The 25,204-nt window shown below is 43.1% G+C and overlaps 1 protein-coding gene across 2 annotated transcripts; it reads right to left on the bottom strand.

The window, feature by feature from the left end:
• Nucleotides 1–282: 282 nt before the first annotated feature.
• ptpn3 (protein tyrosine phosphatase non-receptor type 3) lies at nucleotides 283–25,204 on the bottom strand. 2 transcript variants are annotated; one of them, XM_004541355.3, is made up of 27 exons: nucleotides 25,039–25,204; nucleotides 24,292–24,348; nucleotides 23,623–23,764; nucleotides 20,977–21,111; nucleotides 20,775–20,817; nucleotides 20,504–20,585; nucleotides 19,273–19,317; nucleotides 19,138–19,190; nucleotides 18,812–18,929; nucleotides 18,620–18,707; nucleotides 18,428–18,516; nucleotides 14,403–14,466; nucleotides 13,826–14,028; nucleotides 13,613–13,738; nucleotides 13,331–13,492; nucleotides 13,116–13,209; nucleotides 12,940–13,017; nucleotides 12,783–12,839; nucleotides 11,132–11,288; nucleotides 10,822–10,997; nucleotides 10,414–10,504; nucleotides 10,129–10,190; nucleotides 8,450–8,596; nucleotides 7,623–7,751; nucleotides 3,987–4,132; nucleotides 3,736–3,871; nucleotides 283–950 (listed from the first exon to the last, which is right to left on the bottom strand). In XM_004541355.3, the coding sequence occupies exons 3-27, from the start codon at nucleotides 23,689–23,691 to the stop codon at nucleotides 876–878; spliced, it is 2,625 nt and encodes an 874-aa protein (XP_004541412.1). In that variant the 5' UTR covers nucleotides 23,692–23,764; nucleotides 24,292–24,348; nucleotides 25,039–25,204; the 3' UTR covers nucleotides 283–875. The 2 variants fall into 2 exon arrangements, with proteins under 2 accessions (XP_004541412.1, XP_012780676.1); XM_012925222.3 differs by having other exon boundaries at nucleotides 24,288–24,348.

Raw genomic sequence — 25,204 nt, forward strand, 5'->3', positions numbered from 1 at the left:
AAACACAGCACGGTGAATGGCACATCCCATTAAAACATCATCATCATCATCACGAACCAGTAGAGATGCCGCAGTCCTCCCAGCAGTGATACAGTTTGCTAATATTTTGTCATAACCACACCATTTGGGCTGATTTGTGATGCTGAGATAGCTTCCCTGATGTGATGCCAGCTGAAGCTTAAATGAGAGCGCCGCCTTTTTACCTCGGCGAGCAAATTCATTCTGTGGGAAGATGTGCACAAGACATTTCTTCAGCTACAGTAAAGGACAAAAGCAGACACATGGGTATAAATCAGTGTTTATTGTGTGTCTTTAATAATTTAATAGTGATGGACGGTGCTCAACTTGGCGTGTTGCACCACCATGACTTTTTCTGCTGTAGTGATCTAAGGTCAGCCTTAATCTTCATCTCTGGACTCACGGACAGACTACAGATTACAATGATCCCAGTCAGCTTCTGCTCCCCCCCCTCCGTTTGATCCACTGACTGAGAAGCATCAGTCTAAGGCACATGTAGCTTAATAGGCAGAGGCACCAAACCAGAGTGGCCTCTTCTTCAGAAATTAGCAGCAGCTCACGTCAGTCTTACATCAGTCTCTATGGAGACCAGAGCCTCTATAAACTTAATGCACTTTCAGCAGAAACTAAGGCCGGCTAAGGTGTAAGATTCATATTCTTGCACAGACAGGCAGATCACAAACAGCTGTGCAGCTAGGTTCACTCTCATTATCCATGTCTGTGCTCCTGTCCTATAAGAGTCTTATCTGTTTTTGTTTGTTTGTTTTTTTTCTAGCTCTGTAGATCTCTCTGTGGAAGTCGTCTGCTATGAAAAGAGGCAGAAAAGTGCGGTTGTCTGGTCCTGGCGCTGATTTGGGTTACGGTGCTGCAGCTTTCTCCTGTTTCTCTTTGTAGACTCGCAGAATGGCTTCACACACAAACTGGAACTGACACTGCAACAAATAAAAACACAAAATATTATTAGTTACTAGAAAACAAAGCAGTTTCTGATGTGATAATACTGGCAAAATAATAACTTTCAAGAAAAACTCCACGTAGAGAGCGCATTAGCAAAAGACACAGTTCAGTGAGTTTGCAGTTCTGATGATGATGGTACCAGGACGAAGAGTCAGAGGAAGGAGATATTAAACTCAAACCCACATGTGTGACATTAGAGGGAAATCAGAAGAGTAACCGAGAGAACAATGTCACTGTGAGTAAAATAACAGCGCTGCGGTGAGATTGATAAAAAGCTCTCAAACAGCTACTGAGACGCCTGATAGTGTAATTGATTTGTAAGAAATTCATATCCGTCCTGTTTTCAAAGAACTGCATTACCAGTAAGAGTCTGTCTGGGTGGTTAAGAAGCCTCAAAGACCAGAAAGATGAGGATTTTCATGGGATTTTAAGAACACCCCCCCCCCAAAAGCACAGAATAACAGCCACATTCTCTCCCAACATTAAAGGACGTCCTCTGAATGTTTCCATTACTGATACACAAACATATGGGGGAAACCTGAGGAAGTGCTCCATCAGCACAAAAACATCACAGAGATGAATCCTCAGGGAGTGGCTCTCCTTTCCAAAATAAGGGTGATAGTGGTAGCATCAGAGGCTCAGGAGTATGCTTGAAGCAACGAGTAACACCTTTCCTCTCCTTCGACAGCTACCACCGAGGTGCTACAGAGCACGGCTTCCAACCCCAGCTTGTGCTAGTGAAGCTTCTCATAAGCCGCCATCAGTATTATACAATGGCAGTCACAAGGTTCTTAATTAGAGTTACAGATGGCAGAAACCAGCAGATGTCCACATCTGTGACAGTGGGCTTATATAAAAGGGCAATTCTGGAAACAGCAAGTCTTCTCTCTCTTTCTAAAATCTCCTGTGGAGTTGCACAAGGTGGTTTAAGAGAAAACTTTCAAGCATGCAACTAATTCTTTCAGGATTCGAAAAGGTTCTAATAAACCAAATCAGCTAGCTAAGCTCAATATTATTTTCCAGTTAATATCTGCACGTGTAATGTGAACCCATTCTTTACCCTCACGTAGAAATGAGCTAAATGCCTCTAACTTGGAGCACAGCTGCTCCAGGTCCTTTTGAGCTGAAATGTGCCAACTGGAGTGTCTCGGATGATCCTGGCGATCACCTATCAGCTGCTTGCCAAGGAGTTACAGGTATGTAGCAACCAGAAAGAGACGCTGAATTAACCCCGGGCCCCTCTGGGGAGGAAATCAAGGTTTGGAACTTCCTCCTGGAAGTGTGATTTTTAATCTATGGCTCTCTTCCACAGCTTGTATTTGTCCCGTCTTCCTCTCTGACCACCAACTGGTTGCAGGAGATGACTGCAGCTCCCTGAGCCGGGTTCTACCAGAAGTTTGTCCCTGTTAAAAGGGAGTTTTTCCTTCCCACTATCGCCAAAGTGCTTGCTCATAGAGGGTCATATGATTGTTGAGTTTTTTCCCTTTTCTCTGTAACACTGTAGGGTCCTTACCTTACAGCTTTGTTTAGCTATCTGTATAATCAATAAGAGCTGGAATCAGAGGAGTACACAGGGCCTGAAGAAGGGATGCAGCACAGGTGTAAACACACGTGCAGCTAGGGCTGGGCCATATCATACTGTTCACGGTAATACCGGTGTATGAAATGAAATATTGCGATAGAATATGTGTAAAACGCCGCGCAGTGCTTTTGTTTTCATACACACATGGCGGAAAAAACATGGTGGCGATGGAGAATGAGAAGGCCGAAAGCTGATCGTTGAATGTAACAGATAAACCAGAATTGGTTTGTAAAAAAAGGGTGCCAACTTCAGTGGTGTGGAACTGGTTTGGTTTTTGTCCGTCAGATACCCACCAAAACACAATTTTTGGTAGAACATCCAAGCGGCCAAAAAACCTGGGGCTGCACGGCGTCAACACAAGGGGTGATCCGCGTTAACTCGCTAACGGAGATTTGGGGCGTTAACGCGGTTATGGCGTTAATGTCATTTTAACAAGATTAACGCTGACAGCACTAGTTTTAATACGACTTTGGTAAGCTACGAAGCTGCACCGTTTGATCATTACGGCTACCATAGTCAGGAGCCTTGCGGAGTGATACGTACTGTGCTTCAACATAATATCACCGTATTGTGTGTGTGTAACCTCTTTTTAAGTTTTGTGGATATTATACATGGTTATGCTCAGGATATGTTGGCCTATTTCCACTGGACATGCTTTTTGGTTAAACTGTCACAGCAAGGAATTTGCATTTGCACTGTTAAAATTTTATATAGCTTTCGTGCACATAAAAACAGCTGCTTGTTTAAGTGAAAATATATTGAATATATTGGGTTTATTGCCCTAATAAAGTTGTGAAGTTGTAAAGTATTTTGTCTAGAGTCAATTATATTGTCAGTTATATCGTCAGTTATATCGTTATCGCAAATTTTCAAATATATATCATGATAAATATTTTTGGCCATATTGCCCTATGTGCAGCATACAGAAGCTACAGGAGAACAGTATGTTCAACCTTCAGAAGCTCCTCCAGAATGAACTGAATGGAAATGTGACTAAAAGTACTGTGAACACCTTTTAGGCTGTCTACAGTCCAACAGCCAATGAAAAGACAGAAAAACAGAAAGCAGCTAGAAAATCTCTTCAGATACAGATTATCATAATAATAAAATCATAAAATAAGGAGGTTAATGAGGCAGAGAACAATCACAGAGTACAAATCCTTGTTCTGTCTCTGTACCGTGGTCTGAACCATCATGGCTCGTTGATCTCTCAGTGTTTTGACAATGTCCAGTGGGGACACTGGCTGACCCTGGTCCAACTGACTCAGCGCCGTTTCCATGGTGATCAGAACACCTGTCCGCCCAATCCCAGCGCTGCAAATGTAATTCAAAACAAACACGGCATTAAGTTTAGAGGAGATGAAGGTGCAGGGCATGCTGGCAGTTTAAGTATACCTTGTGTGTGTGTGTGTGTGTATTTGTGTGTTACCTGCAGTGTACCATTAGTGGCTCTTCACCTTTCCTCCTCTCCCTGACCGAGCTGATGAACAGCAGGAAGTCTGAAGGGTCGTCCGGTACGCCGTGGTCCGGCCACGCGACATACTGCAGGTGTGTGACTGCACGTTCCTCTCCCAGCTAAACACACGAGTACAAAAAACAGAACACACAAATGACAAACAGATAATGAGAGAAATGAAAATGAAAGCGTCGCATAATCAGTATTTAATATGATAAACATGGAGCCTTTTGGGAAATATGCCCACATTAGACGGCACGGGGCTGCAGGCTCAAATACTCTGACATTACTCAGTATGAGAGGAAACAAAACACCACAGAGAGAGCAGTGGAAAAAAAAAAGAAGAGCAAAACAAGCATGTGGCCAGTAGGTGACACCGAGATTAGGAAGCGAGGGAGGGACGCAGAGAGATGAAAACAGGTGGAGAGTAGAGAGCACAGAAGACCAGAGCTAAAGGGAAAAAAAGTGAAGGCAGGGAAGAGAATGGCTGAGCTGAGAGTTTATAATGGGCATGTGGCCTGTGACTCCTGTGACTCCATGCAGGGATTAACTCGCTCCGCCAGAGGAACAGATGGGCCCACGCAGCAGTATCTGTGTACGCATGTGTGTGCATTCATACTTCATGCCTCCTTGAGCATTATCTGTTTATTTACCTGCTCGCCCAGAAAGGTGATGTGAAAGCCTTTAATCTGATAATCTGCCATATTACAATCAAGCAAACAAACTTCTCGCAAGGATCCTCACGTCAGCACAGCTGCCCACTCCCAACGACACAAACGGGGCCATGTAATTTGTCTGTATTCGCTAATGCACATGCCCGCCCACCCACCCACCCACCCACACACACATACAGACCAAACCACCCACATGGAAGGGACTTGTATGTTGGCTGCAGATAAGTTTGGCAGCTCCCTGTGGTGAGCTCCGTTATGTGGCATATGGCACGAGCATGATACATGCTACTGCAACATATAAAGAGAAAAGCCATGTGTTGGGTCACTGAGGTCATGCCTCTCCATGCTCCACGTGCACACGAGAGCAGGTGGGAACTTTGCTGTGGATAAAATGCAGTTCCTTGAATAGCCACTTGAGGCTTCAACTAAAAGTGAGTTAATCTCTGTAAAAACCCATGTTAAAATGACCAACTTCAGCCTGGTACAGAAACAGTTTTAGTCTCCTTTGCTAATTTGTCCCTTTGTGATAACTGTACCGGAGTAAAATGTTTAAATAACTCACCTGTTTAAATGTTTCATAGGCTTAAAGTTTTGAGTTGGAGCTGTCTTTTGGACATTTTTATTAGTCACCTAATGGAAGATGTGAGTGGGGGTCGAGGTGCCTGGGAAGGTATCTCAAAACTGTTGTAGACGTCTGACAGTTGGTGTCATAAGCCATCCCCTCGGTTCCATGGTGGTCGTTCACATTGGACATACATGGCCTCTTACTCTCCTTTCAAGGAGTCTCGTAGTGGTTTCACACGAAACCTCTTGTGGTACTGACCCATACCTCTATTTAAACCTTGGCTCATGTGATGAGGCACATCATTAATAGTAGGGACAACCCCCATTAGGGTTTAAATACCTGGGACTCTCTACCATTTGCTTTCAGAACTCTTAGATTTCACAAATCTGAAAGAAGTCATCCACCTTCTTTCCAAGCTCTGAGAACTGACTGAGAAACTATGCTGGCACTTTGCAAATCAATTTACTACTGATACTTGATCCTCTCAAAAGCAAAGAAAGGGACTGAGAATCCCAACTGTGCACAAAAAAACAACAAAAAAAAAAACAGCCATGCAATGACGCAATGAAGAACAAGCTGACCTTCCAATGTTTTCAGTGTTTGCTATCTTTAACTTCACTCTCTGCAAACATCACTACGAACTATGTTACAAAACAGTTGTTTGTTAAACAGTTTTTGAAGCATAAACTTCAAATAAACAAGCTGAGATTTTCCCTCAAATCTTTGTCCACCAAACCTTTCAGCTATGGGGGGAAAACCCCAGCCACACATGCCGTGAAGCTAAAACAGCAAAAGTTTCCCCTTTAGTGATGCTGGTGACTTTTCCCTCATTAGCCTGTGGCAATAACACCAAGTGGCTACAAGTAAATATTTATCTATCTACATCATTACTAAACCAGAATAATTGAGAGAATGGACACCGTTTCAAGTTAGACATTCATAGAAAATACAGGATAGACATTCAATGTTAAGTGCACAACACTAATCCACAGGCTCAAAGGAAGTGGTGAGTTTTTGGCAAGAGATATCAGATTTCTTTTTTTTTTTTTTTTTTACTATCCCACATATCAGAACCAAATTTTCCAAGCTGTTAGAGCCATGTTGGAGGGAGTATTGAGACTTGGACGCCAATCACTCGCACATGTTTTGTCCCAAAATAAAGTTATTCTGGAGAAACATCTGTTTGCTGCTAAGTAAAATACTACAATATGGGTTCCACATTACTCTTGAGGTCTTCTCTTTCAGTCTTCTGTGGTTAAAAACACTGGTTTGTAAAATACTTTTAGTGGCCTGCAAAATCTTTTTGGTATAAATCCAAATCATCAAGCCTCAAACAATGACTGGACACTGATAACGATGGAACTAAGATCTACAGCAGAAATATTTACTAGAAAACGATAAAAACAAACTGCTGTTTATCAATGAACTGAGGATGCCGGCGGCAAAGGAAGCCTTATGTACAATCTAGGGTCAAAATACGAGGGCAATCCCAAAAGTAAGGTCTCCTATTGTTTTAGAAATACGAACAGTATCGTTGACTTCCTGCCTGTTGGGACCACAATAAACACTGACAGGTGAAACAGTGGAAAAACTCAGAAGTGCATTTCAGAACTGGAGAAGAGGAATGCTGAGCAAGGGTGTCAGCATTCTCCACGACACGGCGCGTCCACACGTTGCCTGTCAAACTGTCGCTCTCCTGCAAAACTTTGGTTGGAACTTCATCACCCACCCACCCTACAGTCCGGACCCAGTGACTACCACCTGTTCCCAGAGTTGAAAGAACATTTGTCCGGAAGGCGAAACTGCAGCTATGACATGGGAATTGTAAAACTGCCACAATGTCTACAAAAATGCATCGACCGAAATGGCAATTATGTAGAAAAATAAATAAGTCTTCAAGCTTTAAAATGATGTAAATATTATGGAAAATAAATGGTTGTTTGTATTTCTAAAACAATAGGAGACCTTACTTTTGGGATTGCTCTCGTACATTGCAGTAGTGTTTTTTAGCTTGTTCTGTTTTCCTGCCTGTGTAATAAAACGTAATTAGGGAGTTAAAAATAGAAAACAAACACTTAGAATACATATAATGTGCTGTTTGCAACTTAATCTAGGTTTACATACATAGTGCCAAGACAATCGAGACAAGTTATACTCCAAAATAAAGAGCCCATAGGATGCTGCAGAAAACTCCAACAGCAAAGTAACCCTTCTACGAACAAGGGGTTGGTGAAAGCGGGAAGGAAAAACTCCCTTTTAACAGGAAGAACCCCCAAAAAGAAGCAGGTTCAGGGAGGGCCAGTCAGTTTGAGAGGACAGAGAAAAGAAAAACTAGTCGATTAACCGCTGCAGTTGCTTTTGCTACTGTACCTCTGTGTGTGTCAGGGTGAACTGCCGCGTCACATACGCCAGGTTACACTCCTCCGAGTGGCACTTCACTCGCATGGGCCCATAATCCTTGGTTTCAGGCGGATGCGGCCAGTACTGGTGGCACTTGGTCTGCAAAGTGTATGACATCACCAACAAATTGAATTACTTCTGGCATGAGTCATGAATCAGGATAGAGTTTACTACTGCTACTACATCAGCTGCGCTCTGCTCTCAAGAAATCAAAGTCATATTAGCAGTATGCTATGTTCCACCTGGCAATCTGAGGAACAAAAGCAATTCATCAGGAGCAGGATGCAAACTGAGAGTCAATATGTGTGCGTGTGTGCGTCTGTGCAATCCTCAAGTAGAAAGAAACTCAGGAGACTTGATGAATATCAGGAAAATGATCAATTAATGAGAACATCTGGTTTCCAAGCAACAGGCAAGCTGAGACAGAGACATGTGCATTCAGCAAGACCTTGATATCTCGCTGCCTTGGCGTGGATGCGCCTTCACCCTCGAATTATTTATCTCATTGGCATCCCGCTCGCACTTTATATTTAGCTATTCTGTATACCGCGAAACACTGTAATTACTCACAACAGTGCAAAATAGATCATTTCTGTGTGCCAACATCAACGCGGAACCTTCCAATTACAGCAATCATGTGACAAATTAAACATGAAACAGCATGTAATCACTATGTTAATGCACCGCTGATTGTGAGTTGCGTAATTTCAAGCGTTTCCCCTCTCTGTTCGCTCTTTACTCCTTTACAACGGTGGCTGTTACAGGATAAAAGCTCAAAAGCATAAAATGATGTATACCCGTCCCCTCTCTGTTAGAGTCGTAAGCATGATGATGGTGTGTGTCTGTTGCTCCCAAACAGTCTGCCAAAAGTGAGTGAAGGTCTGTGGTAGTGGACCCTGAGCTGCAATGTAACGTAAACATACACCAGACACTGGGGGCGCCACCTGAGAGAAATACAAGGAAACACACACATATACACACAGAGTGGATGAGTTTACATTAAAACATCAAACAGATACAAGCCCAAGCAGCAACGTCTGTGGACGAATGGAAGAAGCTAAGGTGGAAGTGCCAAACAACCTGCAATTCCTATAGTGGCCACTTGAGGCTTGCTCGAAGAGTGAGTCAGTCCACACAGACTTCCCCCTCCTTAAATGATCATGTTTACAGCATTAAAGTACTTTTGGTCTCTTTAGTCAGTTTAAGCTAAACTGTACAAGGCATGAATTTCATAACTTAGAGCTCCAACCATATGTTCCAATAGAGTTTCTTTATATTTCCGCCTCTGAGGAGCCTGACTGTTTTGTCATTTTTAAGGTGGTTTGAGGTTGAGCAATTGTTTTCCCGACTTTCTGAAAGTCATTCAAAGGTTTTGTTTGGACATGGGCTTCTTTTTCACTCATCTTTAATCCAGTCCTGGACCACTTTGAGAGTAAAACTTTTTTTGTGAAGCCACTTAGCACTGATCTAAAAGACATAACCCAAAACATGAACCAGTATTGTGTCTACACATAACAGAAACAGAACCAATTTTAAATGATATATTTAGACCTTTGTTACTAGCAGCCTGTTGCAAAAACACATGATTTGTTCCCATTTAAAGTTAGCGCAGTTTGACAGACATAAAATAGCATAGAAGTGACAGGTCTAAAAAAATATTTTCAGTAAATGTTCAGTATCTGAAAGTCATGTCTTTCAGAAACAGGAAAGAAACCACCAAGACCTGACACAGTGCCTGAGAGATGCATCTGGACCTTTAGCTGATCTATCTACTCTTCACTGAAGCCTCATCAGAAATGGTCTCATTGAAGGCTGGCTGTCAAGAACCTATTCTTAAGGGAGGGAAACAGGGAGAAAAGGCTGAGGTATGACAAAGTACAGAAGGACTGGACTGAAAGTTAGTGGCAACAGTTCTGATACAGTGATAAATCAGGAAGAGGTCAGGAGAGATGTACAACAGTGTCTCCAGCCACTGTGAGAGCATAATGTGTCATGAACACTGCTGCATTTCAGCCAGCAGTGTTGGGAATCTTAATGAAAATAGGGTAGAACATACACATTATCCATCATTTGAAAAGTGAATGTCTTTCAAGAAGTCTGGAGAACTATTTCTGAACACTACTTAAAGAAATAGCAAGACATCTTTACTAAGAGAGGTCAGGATGTGTTGAAGAATAAAGGTGGTCATATCCAAATATTGACTTTTAAGCGTGACTGAACTGTTTTTGCCTTACATACTGTATTTTCATGTATGCTTCACATGTTTCAATAAATCACTGCACATATTTCCCATTTCCCTAGCAAAATCTAAAGAAATGAGGGGTTTGGCACAGTACTGTACGGTCGCTTCTGCATCCATAAAATCAACAAGTGTGCAGACACAATTTTGAATTAAAAATAAGACTTGGAAGTGGCTATTTCAATTTTTTATATATAATCTATGAACAAGACACAGTTTCATATCAGTAATATTTACCGTGATGTGGCTGGCATTGATATAATCCTCCTTACCCTGTAGCACCACTCTGGTAGTGTCATCTGAAAGTAGAGGAGGACAGCAGTGTGAGAGGGTCACAACAGAGCTGTCAGCAGACCCCAGCTTCAGCCAATTAAATTTCATGAGGAGTCACAGGAGAAACTTGCAGATCAAGGTTAGAAAGGCAGCACGGAGGTGGGTGGTGGGAGGAATTGAGGGATGGGGAAGCACCCGGCTGTGATGAGACCAACAGCAGGGCATAAACAAAGAAACAGGAGCACTTACAAGGCAAAATATCCCTATATCGATTCTTCTCCACGTTCTCAGGGATCCGAGCACAGCTCAGTGTCAAACCGGGCTTCCTCCTGTATAAATTCTAGAAAATACAAGCACATAAACACACCGAGAAACATACACAAACACAAACTACAAATTCCAGGCCAATCACGGTGTCTTGGCTTTAAATCTTCATGGATCAAATTCAAGTGAAGATTATGGCCAGCATCTGTTCAAACACAAACACTTAAAAGCTTGTTATGATCCCTCACATAACCGAGAGGGACAAACTAAATCCTGCTTAAAATAATAAAATAATAACACAAATGTGCCCGCTTGTCATTCATTCACGTCTATGAACATAGTACACCTTAAAATAATAATCCAGTATTCAGCTCCAATTTGCATCTTAAATACCTCGAAATGGAAACAGAGTGAGCCTGTCTGTATCCCCCTCTCTAGTTGCCTCATGGATTCCTCCAGTGTGGGGGGGCGCTCTGACGGGCCAGGTGAGCGTGGCTTTTCTTCCTGTGGTTGGATGTTGAGCGTGAGGGTGGGCAGCGAATGCAGCAGGGGTGTACCCCGGCCAGGACCTGTTTTAGAAGGACAGTTCAAGGCTGTAATAAATATTCATTGAAACATGACGGACAGAGTGCACACTTGGATCACATGCTGTCTCAGCACTTTTGTCTGACAGCGACACACGCACACACAAACACACACAAACCTTTACGTCTGATGAGCAAGGTCAGCTGCCTGGTGTGCGACTCTCTGCTGGCTCGTATGAACATGACAACCTGGTCATGTGTGTGTTCAGAAATGTCTCGACCATTGATTAGCACCACCAGGTCTCCTTCCATGAGTTTGGGGTCGCTTCGATCTGCCTACAAACAACAGAGAGTCGTGTAAGCAAACTTTGACTTATGAAGTGATTTAAAAACATTCTTACTATCATACATTTTGTCCACAAGAGATGCGCGCAATGGCAGCAACTCAGTGCATTTAGACATGTAGATATGGTCAAACTGAGCATCAGAAAGGTGGGAGAAAGATCCTTAAAGTGACTTTAAACATGCCACGGTTGTTGGTGCCAGACAGGCTGGTGTGTTCATATCAGAAACTACTCATCTGAGCCAACCCAACCATCTCTAGCGTTTACAGCAAATATTCAAAAAAAAAAAAGAAAGAAAGAAATATATATACAGGGAGCAGCAGTTCTCTGTGCCATAATACCATCATCCCGGTGTGTGATGGGATCCGCCAGGGCTGCCCTTTGATTCTGTTCATAATTTTTATGGACAAAATTTCTAGTCGTAGCGAAGTAGTGGAAGACTTTCACTCGGGTGGTCTCAGAATCTCATCTCTGCTTTTTACGGATGATGTGCTTCTGTTGGCTTCATCGGGTGACGGACTCCAGCTCCCACTGGACGAGTTCCTGCCCCAAGTAAAGGAGTGCAAGTATCTCGGGAGAGCGGGAAATGCGGTTGCAGCACTAATCCATCAAGGCGAAGAGAGAAAGCTGAGTGTAAAAGTTTGCAGGTCGATCTACGTCCCTAAGAATGGGATTGTGGATACAAGTAGCAGAAATGACCTTCCTCATTTGGGTGGCTGGCCTCTCCATTAGAGATAGGGTGAGAAGTTCAGCCATCCAGGAAGGGCTCAGAGTAGAGCCGCTGCTCCTCTACATCGAAAGGAGCCAGTTAAGGTGGTTCGGGCATCTTACAAGGATGACTCCTGGGTGAGGTATTCCGGGCATGTCCCACCGGGAGGAGGCCTCGGGGTAGACTCAGGACATGCTGGAGAGATTATATCTCTCGGCTGACTTGGCCGATAGATATAAGCTCGGACCTAGTCCCTAAAATATTACATTTTTATATTTTTCTGTCATATTGATACAGTTAGTGTCAAACATTCATATTAAACATGGCCAGCATTTCAAAGACCGTGGTCAGCGTGTTTAAAAGTAGCCGTATGAGATAAAAACACAGGAGTGAGATGACTTGTAACACTCGGTATCCAAAGTATTTCATGCTTGGCACAGATTTTGTCATATTGTCATCTTAAGAGGCAATATAACAAGGAAGAAGAACTTGTCAACTCCCAGGATAGAAACATGGAACTAGAAATGAACATAACAGGGTCCCTTATGCTTTCTGTTGGGTATGACAAAGATCATTAAAAATGTCACTTAATAACACATTTTAGAAGTTGGCACCAGAATATTCCCAATGTAGATTTCATCTGATGAATTAGCTCATCATTAGTGCTCTATTTCATTACAAATACATAACCACAAGCCAAAGCTGATTTTTTATTACGTGTTTATGTCTCATTGTTTTTTCATGTAAATTTGTGGAGCAATCTGAGTGCTTTCTTACCGGCGAGTCGGGTTTAACATGCGATATGGCTAGAGGCATCTTCTGATCAACGCCACCCTAACAGGAGGAGGCATCAGAAAATTAAACCGAGGAAGAGTGCAGCAGTAATAAACATAAAACTCTGAGTGTGCGTCGTGAATAACAAGCACAGACCTACCTTAACATTAAAGCCAAACTTGCCCTCCTTATCGGGGGCAATGCATATTAGCATCAAGTCACCGTCACCGGGAGCACCCTGCATAGATGATAACTCATAATCAACACACATATACTGAATACACACACATGAATAAATACACCAAAACACACAGAGCTGATGGTAAGATAACAGACCTTATTGAACTGGGGTAAGCTATCCTCGTCTGTTATGCTGTCATCGGCTTGCAGTGAAATGTCATCTGTCGCTGGGTTATAATCGCCAGAAATGCTGAAAGACATTAAATAAACAGAATTTTTTTAACAGTTTGGATGAACCGAAAGCTTTGACACATTCCTACTGATGCAGGTCTGTTTTATTAGACAGCGTTTCTGTTATAAGAGATACTAACTGCTGAGGTGAACCCTGCCCCTCACTGGTCTTGGAGCTGCTCACAGACGCCCGGTATGTGTAGAAGACATCTTCCCCCTCTGACATGTCTTTCAGGTCAGTGGTCAGCTCCATCGAGGACGGGCGAGGTTTACGGATGCCGTGGCGAACTCGAGGACTTCGCCTGCCGCAGACAGGAGAGAGCAGTCACTTTTTTAAAATCACATTACAGGAAATGGCACAAGAGGAATGAAGAAAGGTTTAATATGAAGCGCAGCGGAAAACTTAGTGCTGGTGACTGTACCAGTTGGGGGTGCTCGGGGGCGATCTGGAGGGCAGACTCTTGGTCTCCAGGTGCTCCGATGACAGCGACCTCCTCAGGACTGGGTTCCACACCATCCCCCCGACCACTCGCTGGCAGACTGGCCCACTGCAGTCGAAGACAGAAATGACAAATCAACTTAAAATTTCTTTGCCTTCCTGTGAATAAGTATTGCATGGATGTCCAAGGCCTCACCTTTCAGGTTTACTGTTGCCCAGGCCTAGGTGCTGTGTGATCAGCTTTCTGTAGGACTGAAGTGTGGTGTTTTTCAGCCTGGAGCTCCTGGGAGAGCGGTTAGAGGAAAAGAAGCAGTGATGGTCCACGCAGGATCGCCACAAGTTCTTACAGGTCTTGGGGCAGGGCAGAAGCAGAGACATCTCACAGTCCTGGGTTTCTCCCTGCAACATGCACAGTTTAGGCTCTAACTTGGTCTCTATACTGTAAACTGTAGCATTCAAGGTCACATCAACTTATGCTGCTCAGGTTGTAGTTTTAACTGGCAATAAAATCTTCTATCGCCATATTTTCTGAATGATTTATTAGCTGTCAAGCAGAGAAATGCAGAAAAATGTGCCAAAATTATGGAAATTAAAATCAATGCCATATTTCTGTGCGTCTGTGCACACAATGGAGAATAAAAATAAATCATAAATCTCCATGTGCCACAGAGAAAACAGATATGCCAGCCAAGAGTGTAGTGTAATTAAGAGCAAGAGTTTGCTGAGGGCAGATTTCCAAACTATTAATAAGGAATACTGAAAGGGGAACTCACGTGCTTTTGTTTCAGATGTATATCAAAGCGTTTCCTCTTAAAAGAAATCTTGATGATGTTCCCCCTGCGTGGAAACAAAAGGACGGGATTGGTCGAAAGGTGATGAATCACGAGAAAAATCAGAGAGAGAGACAGAAAGAGATGAGCTTTCATAGAAACATAAGACCCAAAAAGTGCCACATGACAAGATCAAAACAACACCAAACAGCAAACGTAACATATACACTTCTGTGCAAAAGTCTTGAGCCACCACACGTTTAAAAAAACAACAACTTTACTTAATAATAATAATAATAATAATAAATTTTTATTTATGAGCGCCTTTCAAGTCACCCAAGGACACTTCACAATAGGATAAAACACTTAGTAAAACAATGGCAGAATAGGAGCAATAAAATAAAAGCACAAGATAAAATTAACAAACAGTGGATTCACAGTGAATATGCAGATTTGAACAGATGAGTTTTGAGTTGGGATTTAAACTGTGGGAGAGAACCAATGTTTCTTATTTCAGGGGGCAGAGAGTTCCACAGCCTGGGAGCAGAGCAGCTGAAAGCTCTGCTCCCCATGGTAGTGAGGCGGAAGGAAGATACAGCAAGCTGGATAGAAGAAGAAGAACGAAGCGAACGGGCAGAACAGGTGGTGGTTAACAGGTCAGAAAGGTAAGGAGGAGCGAGGTTATGAATGGCCTTGAAGGTGAGCAGTAGAAGTTTGAAAATTATCCGGAATTTCACAGGGAGCCAGTGAAGTTCCTGAAGAACAGGGGTGATGTGCTGGTAGGAGGGGGTTCTGGTGATAATGCGAGCAGCAGAGTTCTGAATCAGTTGAAGCTTATGGAGGGATTTTTGGGGGAGACCATGCAGAAGAGAATTGCAGTAGTCAATACGGGAGGTAACAAGACTGAGGACAAGAATGGACGTAGACTGGATGGAAAGAGAAGGAAGCAATCTGTTAATGTTACGTAGATGGAAGTAGGCAGAACGGGTGAGATTATTGATGTGAGATTTATAGGAAAGTGAACTATCTAGGATGACACCTCCAAGCAGCCAGACTTTGTCGTAATTTTCAAAGTGCTCTTGAGCAATAGTTCTCCAGGCTTTGTAAACATCTTTGGGCATTGGCTGCTTTTTCACTTAGTTTCATTCGTGTTCTTGTACCTGACCATTTTTGGTACAATGTTTTTTTATCTGTTAAGCCACTTAACAGTGAACTATGAATCATATGTGAATCATCTGTTATGTGATGATCATTTCATCATAACAGCCAAATTAACAAAGAACCAGTTTACGTGATATCTTTAGGCTCTTTGTTACTAGCAGGCTGTTGCAAAAACATGTGAATTGTTCCAATTTTTATTAGTCGGATCTATGAAAAATGAAAAAGATAAAGTTTGACAGGCATAAAATAGTATTTTTGCACCAAAAAATTGTTTCCCAAAGACATATTAGCTGAAAACTTGACATATCTTGGTGTAGTGTACATTGTGTGCCTAAAATTGTTGAGGAAACTGGACAGGTGGATTAGAAAAGAAGAAATGACAGGTCTGAAAAACTGCAGCAGATGAAAAGTATTTTCAAGTCATGTCCTTACGAAACAAGAAAAACATCCAGAGACATACATCTGACCCTTCATTTCATCAACTTACTGTTCACTGAAGCCTCATCAGAAATGGCCACAGTGGAAGGGTGGCAGACAATCCATTTGTAAAAAATCGAAGCAGGAGGAAAAGGCTGAGGTACGACAAACTAGGGTGAAAATCAGTGGCAACAGGTCTTGTATTGTCATGAATCAAAGTAGGAAGATTTTGGTTCAAATCATCATCAGTATACAGGGAGTGCAGAATTATTAGGCAAATGAGTATTTTGTCCACATCATCCTCTTCATGCATGTTGTCTTACTCCAAGCTGTATAGGCTCGAAAGCCTACTACCAATTAAGCATATTAGGTGATGTGCATCTCTGTAATGAGAAGGGGTGTGGTCTAATGACATCAACACCCTATATCAGGTGTGCATAATTATTAGGCAACTTCCTTTCCTTTGGCAAAATGGGTCAAAAGAAGGACTTGACAGGCTCAGAAAAGTCAAAAATAGTGAGATATCTTGCAGAGGGATGCAGCAGTCTCAAAATTGCAAAGCTTCTGAAGCGTGATCATCGAACAATCAAGCGTTTCATTCAAAATAGTCAACAGGGTCGCAAGAAGCGTGTGGAAAAACCAAGGCGCAAAATAACTGCCCATGAACTGAGAAAAGTCAAGCGTGCAGCTGCCAAGATGCCACTTGCCACCAGTTTGGCCATATTTCAGAGCTGCAACATCACTGGAGTGCCCAAAAGCACAAGGTGTGCAATACTCAGAGACATGGCCAAGGTAAGAAAGGCTGAAAGACGACCACCACTGAACAAGACACACACGCTGAAACGTCAAGACTGGGCCAAGAAATATCTCAAGACTGGTTTTTCTAAGGTTTTATGGACTGATGAAATGAGAGTGAGTCTTGATGGGCCAGATGGATGGGCCCGTGGCTGGATTGGTAAAGGGCAGAGAGCTCCAGTCCGACTCAGACGCCAGCAAGGTGGAGGTGGAGTACTGGTTTGGGCTGGTATCATCAAAGATGAGCTTGTGGGGCCTTTTCGGGTTTAGGATGGAGTCAAGCTCAACTCTCAGTCCTACTGGCAGTTTCTGGAAGACACCTTCTTCAAGCAGTGGTACAGGAAGAAGTCTGCATCCTTCAAGAAAAACATGATTTTCATGCAGGACAATGCTCCATCACACGCGTCCAAGTACTCCACGGTGTGGCTGGCAAGAAAGGGTATAAAAGAAGAAAAACTAATGACATGGCCTCCTTGTTCACCTGATCTGAACCCCATTGAGAACCTGTGGTCCATCATCAAATGTGAGATTTACAAGGAGGGAAAACAGTACACCTCTCTGAACAGTGTCTGGGAGACTGTGGTTGCTGCTGCACGCAATGTTGATGGTGAACAGATCAAAACACTGACAGAATCCATGGATGGCAGGCTTTTGAGTGTCCTTGCAAAGAAAGGTGGCTATATTGGTCGCTGATTTGTTTTTGTTTTTGAATGTCAGAAATGTATATTTGTGAATGTGGAGATGTTATATTGGTTTCACTGGTAAAAATAAATAATTGAAATGGGTATATATTTGTTTTTGTTAAGTTGCCTAATAATTATGCACAGTAATAGTCACCTGCACACACAGATATCCCCCTAAAATAGCTAAAACTAAAAACTACTTCCAAAAACATTCAGCTTTGATATTAATGAGTTTTTTGGGTTCATTGAGAACATGGTTGTTGTTCAATAATAAAATTATTCCTCAAAAATACAACTTGCCTAATAATTCTGCACTCCCTGTATATGGAGGAGAGGTAAGTCAGTGGGTGTCTGCAGACATTTGTAAAGCTCTGTCATGGTTTGGGAAATTCAGCCAGTGTTGTTGAAGATCTTGTTGAAATTGAAGGAATTATGAACACAGAAAAATACAATCCAACTTTGATCACTATGCAATATGATGTGGAAAGGGTCTGATTGGCCACAGCTTCATTTTTCAGCATGACAGTGAGTTGTGGATTGGCCTCCCCAGAACCAGGACCTTCAACATTATTGAAGCAGTGTGGGATCATGTTGACAGCGAACGGAACAAAAGGAAGTCAACATCCACAGAAGAGCTTTGAATGCCCTTCAAGAAGCCTGGAGAACTATTGCTGAAGACTACAAGGAAGCTGCCCAACAGAGTTCAGGCTGTGATGAAGAATAAAGGTGGCTGTACCAAATACTGGCTTTTTTTTTTTTAGGTTTGAACATGTTTCACACGTTACATTTTCTTAGCAACATATAAAGAAACGAGGGTTGACTCAACAAATTTTGGGAATGCAAAAATACCTGGATTTACATAGCAAAACAACAAACAAACACAAGAACAAAATAAAAGCTGCAGCATTAGGTTGTAATAGTACTCCAAATTAAAAGCTTGATTAAAATAAGATAAGCAGGACCATCACTCACCACGGGAAGAAACTGGAGCAAATCATATTACAAAATATTGCAACACCACTTGAAGCCAAACCCACCATGAGAGGGGCATTGTTGGTGTCCTGGGAAAGAGAAGATGAGGAAAAAGACAAAAACAATCAAATCTAAAAAGAAGAAGTAGAAGTCAAACCATGACACAAGATGTTAAAAGTTTAGTCACAGTACCGTGGCAGCATGCAGCTCCACTCCGTACAACTCTAGCGTCCGTGCTGTGTTGAGAAAACAGAGCTCTGCATCGCTCTTCTTAAGCCCTCTGAGAACATGCAGTCACATATAACAACAGCAACTAACTGCACAACAAAGCAGCCATTTTTATTATTTCAGTGGCGGCTAGATGTAGTGAACTGTCTTAATTACTTGTGTTGTGGATGCAGATCCTCCACTTTAGATAGGAAGTCTTCATCCTGTTCAGGGATGAAGTGCCATTTTGAGAGGTAACCAGGGAGCCAGGACGGACAATGATCTCCCATTTCCGCTGCAGATGTTGGTAAGAGACACTGAGCATCCATCCACACAGAACAACATAACCAGCAGCACACATCCGTGTATCCTGACATCTGGTGTACTGTAAGAGCTGCTAATTGAGAGGATCGAGAGCATCCTCACAGGAATAATTACTCACAAGGTTATTATTGAGCCATTAATCATTTGGGTTTTTTCTAGGAAGAGATCGTGAGACTTACACTGCACAGCATAAGAAGCCAGCACTACAGCTGCGCTCAGTGGGCACTGCAACCTGCAATCATATTCGATGATTACACTAAACATAAGCTGTGCACAAGGGAGAGGATACTTGAATTTGATTTTCTGTTACTAACCGTCCTTCTCTAATGTCACTCCTGATCTGGAGGAAGTACAGGTGCCTGGAGGAACAGGACAAGAGGAACTTTTAACAACCCACACCTTTGTTCTGTAGCCTACAGAAAACCCTTTGAAGCGGTTTGACCTATTGCTACTGCTAAATATGTCAGCAGGCTAGCCTTACTGGCTACGAGTCAGAAGGTCCAGTCACACTAAAATATTTCAACAAAGATTTTCTCACACACAAATACCCCCGACTGTTCCAGGTTTTTCGCTTACGCTGTAAAATCTCTCACTGAGGATCAAATGGGAATGGCAGCACACGTTTTACACAGAAAATAACCATCAAATATCTGTTATTTTGGATCATCTGGTGTTGCAGATTTTGTTTTGAATATTTCAATAACTGCTGAGGCTACTGAAAATCGACTTTCAGACATTCGTGTTGCCTTCAGGATCAATCCTAACAATTTTTGATGAACTGGTCCCTTTTCTATCCAGCGCTTCACGCCGAACAGAGCACATAAGCGCCGTCAGCGATAACATTTAGTTCAAAGTTTCACAGAGCTGCTAGAATACCGCAAGACTCTTCGTCTCGTGCAGTCATCATTTGGAGGAGCCACTGCTTCACATGAAACTAGTTATTTGGCCTAGGAGTAGGCCTGCAAGATGCAAAGAAAATCTGTTATTCAGTAACACTGTATAATACTGTAATGACAATATAACACAAAAAAAGCAAATACTTAAGTGTGCATTTAAGATGTAACAGCTCAAACAAGGGTTTTTCCTTTAGTTTCTGAGAGGCTAAGGTACATTGTTGTAATGCTCAGGCAGTGGGAGGTTTTCTCATTTTCCCACTCGCTATTATCCTGCTGAAACTACTTTCCCTTATTCACAAGGGGGTCGCCACAGCAGGTAGCTCAGCATGCTTGACTTGGCAGATTTTTTACACCGGATGCCCTTCCTGACGCAACCCCCAAAGGGATCTGCATCTCTTCCCAGGACCAAACCAGGGAGCCACTGCTAGCTACCTATCCTGCTCTTGGTATAAATATAATGTTCTCTGTCTGGCAGGTTTTCTTAGCAACTACACTACATTCCTTCTTTTGTGTTGTGTTTATCACATATCTTTGTATCCCAGTGATTATAAAAGTATTAACTAATCATCACAACTTAAGAGTAAGCCAAACTACTAAAACCCAGTCGAAAAAATGAGAAAGCCATCTATGAGAAGCGTCACGTACTAACCTTGTCTGTTCATCCTGCAGAGAGTTGGGATCAGAGATGAAGAATCGTACTCTAAAGTTCAGATAAAAGGGGGACACGAGGCCTGCAGAGAAATAGCAGCTTATCAAAAGTGGAACACATCCATGGGCACAAGTTCACCTCAATCTTAAACTGTTCCTCTTTTCTATTAGACTCTCTCTTTATCTAAGCATTTAAATTATATTTAAAATGGCTAGAAACATAATTCCAGCTGAAGACAGTTAATTCTCTGCAGGCAAAACAACTGAGATACCTTTTATCTGCTTCTTCAAGGGCTTCTCGGGCTCCAACCATCTCTGTAAGAAAGGCATTCATTAAGTATAATGGCTAACTGGGGCTAAATAAAACCATTTATGTAAGCATGCCCCGTGGTTATCATCAACTAAACAGCAATCAGCATGTGCAGTACATTACAATCTCAGTTGCAATGTGCAGCAGAGGAACAGTGAGCTCACTGGAGAGTGTGTGTTGGCTGTGATAGAGGCAATGGCTGTGCTGGATTCTCTGATCTGCAGACTGAAGAGCTGCCTCTCCTGCAGGCGCAGGTGGTCGCATACTAGGTCCAACAGAACCACGCCTTCATCCTGCTTCTGAAAGATGGAAACAACAACAAACAGCATCACAACCAGCCAAACTTTCCGGTTGCTTATCTGTACACAAAAATACACCGATCAGGCATAACATTATGACGGCTGACAGGCGAAGAGAATAACACTGATTATCTCTTCATCAGTGCACATGTTAGTGGGTGGGATTTATTTGCGAGCAGGTAAACACGCTGTTCATGTGTTAGAAGCAGAAATAATAGCCAAACGTTGGCATTTGAGCGAGTTTGACAAGGTCCAGATTGTGATGGCTGAACGACTGGTCAGAGCATCTCCAAAACTGCAGCTCTTGTTGGGTGCTCCCGGTCTGCAGTGAACCAAGGAAGGAACCAAGTGGTGAACCAGCGACGGGGGTGTTGGGTGCCAAGGCTCAGTGATGGGTGTGGGGATCGAAGGCTGGCCCGGGAGGTCTGATCCAACAGACGAGCTACTGTAGCTAAAATTACCAGAAACGTTCATGGTGGTTCTGATAGAAAGGTGTCAGAATACACATAGTAATGGTGTCCATGCTGACCCCCATCCATCACTGAAGGCACCAACAATGCAAGCATCATAACTGGACCATAGAACAACATGGAAGAAGGTGGTCTGGTCTCATTAATCGTATCTTATTTTATATCACGTGGTCCGGTGTATATGCGTCACTTACCTGGTGAACTCCTGGCACCAGGATGCACTATAGGAAGAAAGCAACACCGGGGAGACAGTGTGATGCTTTGGGCAATGTTATGTTATGTGGATGCTACTTTGACACATATTACCTACATAACCACTGCCACAGACCCATATACCCTTTCATGGAAACCGTAAATACTGATGCCTCTTTCAATAATAATAATAATGCGCCCTGCCACAAAGCAAAAATGGTTTAGGAATGGTTTGAGGAGCACAACAACGAGTTTGAGGTGATGACTTGACCTCTAAATTCCCCAGATCTCAAATCCAATCAAGCATCTGTGGGATGTGCTGGAAAAACTCGATCCATAGAGGCTCCACCTCACAGCTTACAGGACTTAAAGAATTTGTTGCTAACATCTTGGTGCTGGAAACCACAGCACACCTACAGGGAGCCTAGTGGAGTCCATGTCTCAGTAGCTCAGGGCTCTTTGTACAGCAAAAAGTGGGGCTAACACAATATTAGGCATGCCATTGATCTTATCAGGCAAAGGCACTATTAATCATCTTGATCTATTAAGTTTTGCTTTGCAGCAAGCTCCACAAGCTTATTTCTCACCATATTAGGCACTTCAACAAATTCTAACAATGGTTTTGGTTTAGATCCACCTTTCCTCAGAACACATCTTTGTTTTACAACACTCCCTTCTCGAGAAAATTACTCTGTCACCCCCGGTCCAGCTGAAGCCATAACCCAGAAAGCGCTGTCTTCTTGGCTCATACACAACCCACATCTGACTTTTCTTTAGGCTACATTTCACACTGACGAACAGAATTGACTGAGGCATATGACTGCCACAGCTCAGCCACAGGTCTGCCACATATGGGCCAGATGTCAGGTGTCACACCCAGCACCTGTCATAGCCTGTGTCGCCACAGCTCATGACATTTTGAGCTCCGCAACCACAGCCCAAAATGTGTCTGCAGACTTTTTTCTTTCTTTTTTATGATGCTTTTCTTTTTTTTTACTGAACACCAACGTGACTTAGCACACCATGTGCAGACCCCTGCTGTGGAGTGTCTTGGCATGTATTAGTAAATCAGATAATGTTTATAATGTACACATCCAGGGACTTCAGAAAGCCCATCAGCAGCACAACATTCTGTACTTTGAGCTGTTCACTGATTTATGAATCCCTCTGAGGGACAACCCTACAGCTCATCTGCATTTCCTTCTCTCTTTTTCTTCCCGCTTTCTGTTACAGGAAGCATATTCACATCACCAGAGGACCTTGTTTACTAGAAACTGCGGCAAACAAGGTGTGTTATTCTTTTGTAGCAATGCACACTATCTGGACACAAAATCCAGGTGATGATCAGTTTAAACCGCCTCTGCCTCCCTTAGAAATGCTTCAGTGAAAGTCGGCGAACCTTATCCAAACAGAAGCAGCACAGGAGCCAAATAAAGACAGTAATGGAGAGTTGGAATTGGATGCTCTTTATGACCACAGCACTCTCACTGTTCTCCCATTGTTCACATAAAAATGCTGCACAGAGCCTGTCCTGGAAGGCAGTATCACGCCTGTCAGTGTGTATACTGCCATCAGAGGCCAATGTGATACGCCGACAGCGTTAAAGGCTTCAAGTGTGGCGATCACTAGAAGGAGATGAGCATGCCCTTCGAACCAACGTCGCATTGTTGAGTGAGAGATGTGGATCAATGGGAACAGGAAAGAATAGTCTGCCACTTCATCACGTGTGACGCAACAATCATTAATAGAGTGCACGGGCAGAGAGAAGTAACATGTAATCTGCTCAGAAAGGACATGTGTCTGTGTGTTTATGGGTGTGTTTGCGTGTGTGTGTGTGTGTCTTACGCACACTGACTCTGAAGGTCTCGATAGTGCCGTCCAGCAGCTGAACCAGGCAGAGCAGGTCCGGTTTTGGCATGTCTGTTACCAGGGTAACTCTGCCTCCCTCTCAAGACAAACGCCCTGCCCTCAGCCTGTCACCGAGAGGGGACCTGGAAACACACAATCACACACAACCACACAAAAGTGTCAGAGGTTTCCAGCCTGTTGTCTTGCACAGAAAGCACCTCCCTTCTGGATGACACTGTGTGGTGAGTAATATATGTGCCTGATGGAGCATCAGACTGCAGTGAGTAATGCACTGTGAATGTGAAGGAGTGACTGTAAGTGTATGTGTGCATGGTTTGTGTAATCCCTTATTATTTGGCCTGGGTTTGAACATGTCCCTTCCCTCTCCCTGCTGCTCTCTCTCTCTCTCTGCATCTCCCCGCCTTTCACAGGCAGCTGAATGATAAGAATGTTAAACATTTTCAGAGTTGAACACGCCCCATCGACAGTGCTACACTGATCCCAGACCAACCAGAGAAGGAATGCATGAACACAAAAACATGCACTACAAATGCACACATGCATGCATCCATGTATTCATACATGTCTGTGTGCACGCACGCTCAAAGGTAAAAACAACTCTGACACTGCGTTCCATGTGCAAGCATTGCATGTGTATGTACATACTTACATGTGTGCAGTCCTCAATTTCCAGGTGAACCGATTACTGGATCTGGCAGGCCTGTTTCTGAAAGAACACACAATGTCTGAGTTAATGTTTGAACACAGTGACACACTCTGAATATATTAGAGCAGAGCTGATGTCAATCAGATGACTGGTTTTCCATAACAACCCGCTCACAGGCAGACCTCTGATGAATTAACAAGTAAATGTTAGATTTAAAGGCAAATTCATCATCATGTGGCGACTGTGGCTTCACTGCGTCCTTTGCATCTTGTACCTATTACTCATATGTTGTGGCTCAATCGTACCAACGAGGGAACTGGGGAAGAATTAGCCTATTTTATTGTGGTAATAAGGCATACTTATGCTATAACGTTACCAGCACACAAGTTACAAACGTGTACTGTGGATAAACTTAGACGATAAAGTTCAAACAACCCGGTTTGTGCTGCTTTACCTGATAAATCACTAACAAACAGGGCCTGTCTCAGTGTATTAGGCCCGCATTTCTGAGCTCCGTCTGTCTCAGCCTGTCGATAATAAACTCTGTCGTGACCTCGCTGTACTTTGTACCACAGCGCGAACAAGGAACCTGTTGACAGCCTAAAGTTTCTCTGCTGCTACACCCAACAGGAGGAACGCACAGTACTGGCAAACTTTCCTCCAACCACCGCAGTCCTCGCTAAAGCCCGGCCAAGTTCGTGTTTTCTGGGAAGAGAAAGGTTTAAAGGACATTAAAAAAGGCTTTACTACCTCAGTGGTGCCGCTTCAGAGACGGGTCATATCCCTCCGGAGTGTGCGCGGAGAAAACCTCGGAACGGGGCCTGTCGGAGGAGCCAGGTAAAGTAGGTAAATATCCGGGACAAGTTTCTCATCCCTGCCTGCGCTGACTCCGCGCGGCCCCGCCCCTTTCTGCGCG

Source organism: Maylandia zebra, linkage group LG11 (assembly GCF_041146795.1).
Source record: "Maylandia zebra isolate NMK-2024a linkage group LG11, Mzebra_GT3a, whole genome shotgun sequence".
NCBI classification, from domain to species: domain Eukaryota; kingdom Metazoa; phylum Chordata; class Actinopteri; order Cichliformes; family Cichlidae; genus Maylandia; species Maylandia zebra.

Coding starts and splice junctions, on each gene's coding strand:
- ptpn3 (XM_004541355.3), bottom strand. CDS start 23,691: ATGCCAAAACCGGACCTGCTCTGCCTGGTTCAGCTGCTGGACGGCACT. Junction 20,818..20,976: donor CAGCCAACACACACTCTCCA/GTGAGCTCACTG, acceptor CCTTTCTTACAG/AGATGGTTGGAGCCCGAGAA. Junction 18,708..18,811: donor GATCTGCATCCACAACACAA/GTAATTAAGACA, acceptor GCATGTTCTCAG/AGGGCTTAAGAAGAGCGATG.